The 6,367-nt window shown below is 55.2% G+C and overlaps 1 protein-coding gene across 1 annotated transcript; it reads left to right on the forward strand.

Moving 5' to 3' along the window:
• The first annotated feature begins 2,230 nt into the window (after nt 1–2,230).
• CLDN4 (claudin 4) lies at nt 2,231–6,313 on the forward strand. Its single transcript, XM_033192844.1, has one exon. It carries the CDS (start codon nt 4,835–4,837, stop codon nt 5,462–5,464), a length of 630 nt encoding a protein of 209 aa, XP_033048735.1. The 5' UTR covers nt 2,231–4,834; the 3' UTR covers nt 5,465–6,313.
• Nucleotides 6,314–6,367: the final 54 nt, after the last annotated feature.

The following is a 6,367-nucleotide window of genomic DNA, read 5'->3' on the forward strand; positions in this document are numbered from 1 at the left end:
CAACATGGCGAAACCCCGTCTCTACTAAAAATACAAAAATTATCCGGGTGCGGTGGCGGACACCTATAGTCCCAGCTACTTGGGAGGCTGAGGCAGGAGAATCGCTTGAACCTGGGAGGCAGAGGTTGCAGTGAACCGAGATTGTACCACTGCACTATAGCCTGGGTGACAGAGCGACATTCCTTCTCAAAAACAAACAAACAAACAAAAAAAACTGGGGACTTGGCCAAGCCCCTGGAACTCTGGGGACAGGGGTCTGAAAAGGCCTAGCTCCCACCTGATATGATCAGGATCCGAACTGAGCAGCAGCTGCTTTGCGTCCAGAACTTGGCTCCCCTCCTCTTGGTATTATACTTTTCGGCTCACGAAGCATTTTTACGTCCTTCTGACATTTCACGTGTGTCTCAGATTGGGGAGTGGGCCCCAGTGTTCTCTACAAAGGAGGAAGTTGGGGTTCAGAGATGGAATTGGCTTCTTCAAGGTCACAGTGCTGGTAGGATGGCTCATGGATACACAGCTTCCCAGCTTTTGTCCTTTTTGGCTCGCGAAGCATTTTCACATCCCCATCTCATTTCACTGTTTTTGTTTTTGATACTGGAAGGGGTGCAACATCCTCGTTTTTACAAAGGAGGAAGCTGTGGCTCAGAGATGGTCCCTGGGTTGGAAAGATGGTTTATGGGGGTGGGCAGAGATGGGTGAGCTGATCTGGTGATTTTTATCCTTGATAGAAACCAGCACGTGTGGCTGGGCACGGTGGCTTACGCCTGCAATCCCAGCACTTTGGGAGGCCGAGGTGGGCAGATCACCTGAGGCTGGAAGTTCAAGACCAGCCTGGCCAACATGCTGAAACCCTGTCTGTACTAAAACTACAAAAATCAGCTGGGCGTGGTGGTGTGCACCTGTAGTCCCAGCTACTCAGGAGGCTGAGGCATGAGAATTGCTTGAACCCAAGAAACGGAGACTGCAGTGAGCAGAGATTGCGTCATCTCAAAACCAAAACAACAACAACGAAAGTTAGAAACCAGCACGTGATCCAATTCTGTCAGCACAAAATCACACAGTGCAAGTTACAAAAAAGAAAAAGAAAATAAATGAGTGGCAACCCTGCACTCTCTGACCCCAAAGCCAAGGTGATAACAACAGATGTCTTATAAGGTGTTCCTGTAAAAGATCTCTGGGCTTTGGGAAGAGGGCCAGATGCAGGCCTGGAGGTACATTTCCTTGTTTTCCTCTGCCTTAGGGCTGTGGGAGCCAGAGCGGGGAGGAGAGAAGCACCTCTTGCCTTTGCTGGTGTTTTTCCTGCAGCAGGTGGGTGGGACTGAGCCAACGGTCTCTTGGCATCCACAAAGCATCAACAAATCTCTCCCTAGCTCCACTTGTGCTGAGCTACTGGCTGATCCCCAAGGGCATCCTTCTGGCTTCTCCTTCACACCTGGGTCCTCTAGCCCTGTGTGAGCTCCGTGCTTCTTCCCCTGCCTTGTGTCTGCTCTATACCTGGAGGCCCTCCTGCACCTGCCCTCCCCTCAACCTCCAACCCCTCCCTGCTCTCTGCTCCCGATACGCGTGGCTGTGCCTGGCAGGAAAGGACAGCTTCTTAAGTCACTTCTGTAGGGCCACAGGTGGACTGTTGTAGGACTTGCATGTCCCCCTCCCCCATGCCTGCTTCTCCAACTGCCAGTTGGCTGTGTCCCAGGAAAGCAAGGGCAGGAAGTGGCGGGGTGGGGCAGGAGGTAGGGGGGAGGCGGGGGGCAGGTTCTGGCCATCTGGCCAAGTCATGTGTCTACTCAGAAAGCTTGCTAAAGGCTACCTGGCTGGAACCACAGGTAAGAGGCACCTGGGGAAGGAGGCACCCATGCTGGAGTGCCCACCCATCCTAGGCAAGCCCCTGGCCTTCTCTGGGCTTCAGTTTACTCCTTTGAGCCAAGGCAATAAAAGTCCCTGCCCTGCTGACTGGCTGGAGGCTGTGATGAGGTCATTCCAGGAAAGCACTTATCGTCAGTCATGATGGTTACTTATCTCTGGTGTTATTTAGCCCATAGGCTCTGTGTGCGGAGAGAGCCTTGTAAAGAAAGCCCCACGGAGGCGTGGTCCGGGCAGAAACCATCCCTGTTTGTTTTGGTGAGTGTGCTTATGATGGGGGTCAAGGTGTGGGAGTGTGGTTTGAAACTGGAGAATGCTTCATTCTTTCCATCATCAAACATTCTTTTTTTTTCTTTTCTTTTTAGACGGAGTCTCGCGCTATCACCCAGGCTGGAATGCAATGGCGTGATCTCGGCTCACCACAACCTCCGCCTCCCAGGTTAAAGCGATTCTCCTGCCTCAATCTCCTGAGTTGTTGTGATTACAGGTGTGCACCACCACACCCAGCTCATTTTTGTATTTTTAGTAGAGATGGGGTTTCACCATGTTGGCCGGGCTGGTCTCGAACTCTTGACCTCATGTTCCGCCCATCTTGGCCTCCCAAGGTACTGAGATTACAGGCATGAGCCACCGCACCCTGCCCAAACATTTCTTTTTGTTTTTTGTTTTTTTTTTTTTGAGACAGGGTCTTGCTCTGTTGCCCAAGGCTGGAGTGCAATGGTGTGATTATAGCTCACTGCGGCCTCAAACTCTTGGCCTCAAGCAATCCTCCCATCTTGGCCTCCCAAAGTGCCGGCATTATAGGCATGAGTCGCAGCAACCACTTCTAACATTTCTTGAGCATCTGTGATGTATCAAGCCCGGTGCTGGGCACTGAGGTTGCAGAAGGCATTGTTCCGGTCTTCTAGGAGCCCCAGGCTAGCAGGGGAGATAGATGTGTATAGAGTTAACCACAATACCAGGCCTCAACTTCCCGTCTGTAACATGGGTGGATCATGCTAGATTGTTCCAGCCTGTCCGGTGCTTCATTAGCCGGTCAACAGATCCATCTCAAATACCTTCCGTGGGTACTCACTGATTGCTTCAACCCAAACCATGGCACCCTTGATGACTTTCCCTCAGGAAGCTCAAGGACTATGCATCCTTCTGGGTCCGAACTGGGCACACAGCCACCAGTGCTGGACAATGGTGGCGGCTCAGGGACACACTGGAGTTCCCAGCAGGGTTGGGATGAGAGATGCAAAATGACCACACGGCGGGTGAGGAGGGGCTCCCTCGGTGCTGCTGGAATGAGCCCTAGACACTCTTGATCACCCCCACGATGACCCCTTCCCAGAGGTCCCCTCAGTCATCTGCCCTGAACCAAGATCTTCCTGATCCTAGACCCTCCTCCCTCCCTCTATCTCCCAGGGCTCGGTGACATTCCGGGCAGAAATTTCTGACCCTTTTACTCTGGAACCTCCCTCCCCAGCCCAGTCTCTGGTCTAACTGGATTCCTGGCTGTTCCCAGAACAAGCTGCCTTTCCCCACCTTGCCACCTCTGCCCTTGTTCTCTCTGCCCGAATGTCCTCCTTCACCAGTCTCGCTGCCTTGCACATCTCTCCTAAGGGCTGTATTCCCAGAATGAGCTGCATTTGTTCAGCCTGGCCCACCGTCTACCAGAATGTCCTCCTTCAGCCAGTCCCGTTGCCTTGCAAAACTTTTCTGGGGGACCCGTTCATGATGCCTTCTGTGTCATAATCCAAGAATCCAGTGCCCCCTGGAGTTGTGCCCCACAGTACCCCTTTGTAGTCAAGCTCCCCCAGCACCACACCTCCCCACCCCCGAAGAGTTCCCCTTCCCTTTGAAATCTCATGGGACTTTGCATCCACCCTGGCTTTATTAGAAGGCTTTGTATGTCTCCACAGGGTAAACATCCATTTACTGGGGTGATGATGTCTCCAGGATCTAGTTAATGTTTGTCATCGTTTGTGACCAGCCCCACCCAGTTCTGGGCAAGCAGGGTGGCCCCTGGCAGGGACAGAGCCCACCAGACTAAACTTCTGTGGAGGTAGAGAGGGGCAGGCTTCTGTCTCTTTTTGGCTAAAGGTCATCATGTCCAAGGCCCCTCTTCTAGCCAAACGGAGAAGCCAGGTGATAGAGATGGGTGAGAGTGGGTGATGTACCCAGGAGTCCCGGCTTCCCGGCTCCTCACTCCCCTACACGTAACTTTATCCGGCCAGTGCCGCAGAGGCTGCTGGTGAGGCCAGGTGCATGAATGATCATAATCACAACAGCAGTGAAACTGCCAGTGATGAAACTGATAAGGACAAGAAAGGACAGTAATCAAGGTGCGGTTTCTCATGGATGTTTCCGAGACTGCATCCTCAAACTCTCTCCCTGAGGGTCTCCACCCTGTCCTCCCACCTAAACCTAGAATGAGGGGGTCCTGGCCTGTGGGGACCCTGGTCTTCAGGCTCCCAAACCTGGCTGGGTCTGGCTGCCCCCTGGCCTTGCCCTGTGAATATCCAGCTGTCCCTGGGCTGTGATTCAGTGTCTGTCTCCCGGGTGACCTCAGCATGGGCTTTGAGGAAGGGGAGAGGGTAGTTTCTTCTGAGACTGGATAGTGACTCAGGGACCAGGGACAGGGGCCTCAAAAGTGCCTTTGTTGGCCTGGGCTCAGGAATCCAGAGAAACTGGTTAGGAGGAGGTCCCAGTGACGAAAACTCCTCCCTCTGCCCCCGCCCCTCTGCCAGAGCCATATAACCGCTCAACCTGTCCCTAGTGAGAAAGTGCCCTGGCAGCTGTCGGCTGGAAGGAACTGGTCTGCTCACACTCGCTGGCTTGCGCATCAGGACTGGCTTTATCTCCTGACTCACGGTGCAAAGGAGCTCTCTGCGAACGTTAAGTCCGTCCCCAACGCTTGGAATCCTACAGCCTCCACAGCCGGATCCCCTCAGCCTTCCAGGTCCTCAACCTCCGCGGACTCTAAGCAATGGCCTCCATGGGGCTACAGGTGACTGGCATCGCGCTGGCCGTGCTGGGCTGGCTGGCCGTCATGCTGTGCTGCGCGCTGCCCATGTGGCGCGTGACGGCCTTCATCGGCAGCAACATCGTCACGTCGCAGACCATCTGGGAGGGCCTGTGGATGAACTGCGTGGTGCAGAGCACCGGCCAGATGCAGTGCAAGGTGTACGACTCGCTGCTGGCGCTGCCGCAAGACCTGCAGGCGGCCCGTGCCCTTGTCATCATCAGCATCATCGTGGCCGCTCTGGGCGTGCTGCTGTCCGTGGTGGGGGGCAAGTGTACCAACTGCCTGGAGGATGAGAGTGCCAAGGCCAAGACCATGATTGTGGCGGGCGTGGTGTTCCTGTTGGCCGGCCTGCTGGTGATAGTGCCCGTGTCCTGGACGGCCCACAACATCATCCGAGACTTCTACAACCCACTGGTGGCCTCGGGGCAGAAGCGGGAGATGGGTGCCTCGCTCTACGTCGGCTGGGCCGCCTCCGGCCTGCTGCTGCTTGGCGGGGGGCTGCTTTGCTGCAACTGCCCACCCCGCACAGACAAGCCTTACTCTGCCAAGTATTCTGCCGCCCGCTCTGCTGCTGCCAGCAACTACGTGTAAGGTGCCACGGCTCCATTCTGTCCCTCTCTGCTTTGCTCTTCCCTGGACTGAGCTCAGCACAGGCTGTGACCCCAGGAGGGCCCTGCCACGGGCCACTGGCTGCTGGGGACTGGGGACTGGGCAGAGATTGAGCCAGGCAGGAAGGCAGCAGCCTTCAGCCTCTCTGGCCCATTCAGACACCTTCCCAAGGCCGCCTCCTGCTAGCAAGAACAGAGTTCACCCTCTGGATATTGTGGAGGGACGGAAGTGACAGGGTGTGATGGTGGAGTGGGGAGCTGGCTTCTGCTGGCCAGGATGGCTCAACCGTGACTTCGGGCTCTGCCTGCATCGGTGTTAGACACTGTCCCCATTTACATTTTCCCCACTCTGTCTGCCTGCATCTCCTCTGTTCCGGGCAGGCCTTGATGTCACCTCTAGGACTGTGCCTTGCTCACCGAAACCCGCACCCAGCAGTATGGCTGAGGCCTTGCCCACCCACTTGCCTGAGGAGTGCAGAGTGGATGGACGAGTTTGGAGGGGAGGGGTGAAGGCTTTGTAAACAGGTTTGGGCAGCAGTGGGGGAGGGGGCCAGAGAGGCCGTTCAGGCTGCCCAGCTCTGTGGCCTCAGGACTCTGCCTCACCCACTTCAGCCCTGGGCCACTGGAGACTGATCCCCTCTGAGTCCTCTGCCCCTGCCAAGGACACTAACCAGCCTGGGAGGGTGGCAGGGAGGAGGGGACGGCTTCACCCTCAGGAGTCCTGGGGTTTTTCCTCCTCCTTTTTCATGGTTTCTGTTTTGTAATTTAAGAAGATCTATTCATCACTGTAATTATTATTATTTTCTACAATAAATGGAACCTGTGCACAGGAGGAACTTGTATTGTCTCTGATTTCAGCTGTGGAGGTGGGTGGGGCAGGGCTGGA

This window comes from Trachypithecus francoisi, unplaced genomic scaffold (assembly GCF_009764315.1).
Source record: "Trachypithecus francoisi isolate TF-2019V2 unplaced genomic scaffold, Tfra_2.0 Lachesis_group4, whole genome shotgun sequence".
Taxonomy (NCBI): Eukaryota; Metazoa; Chordata; class Mammalia; order Primates; family Cercopithecidae; genus Trachypithecus; species Trachypithecus francoisi.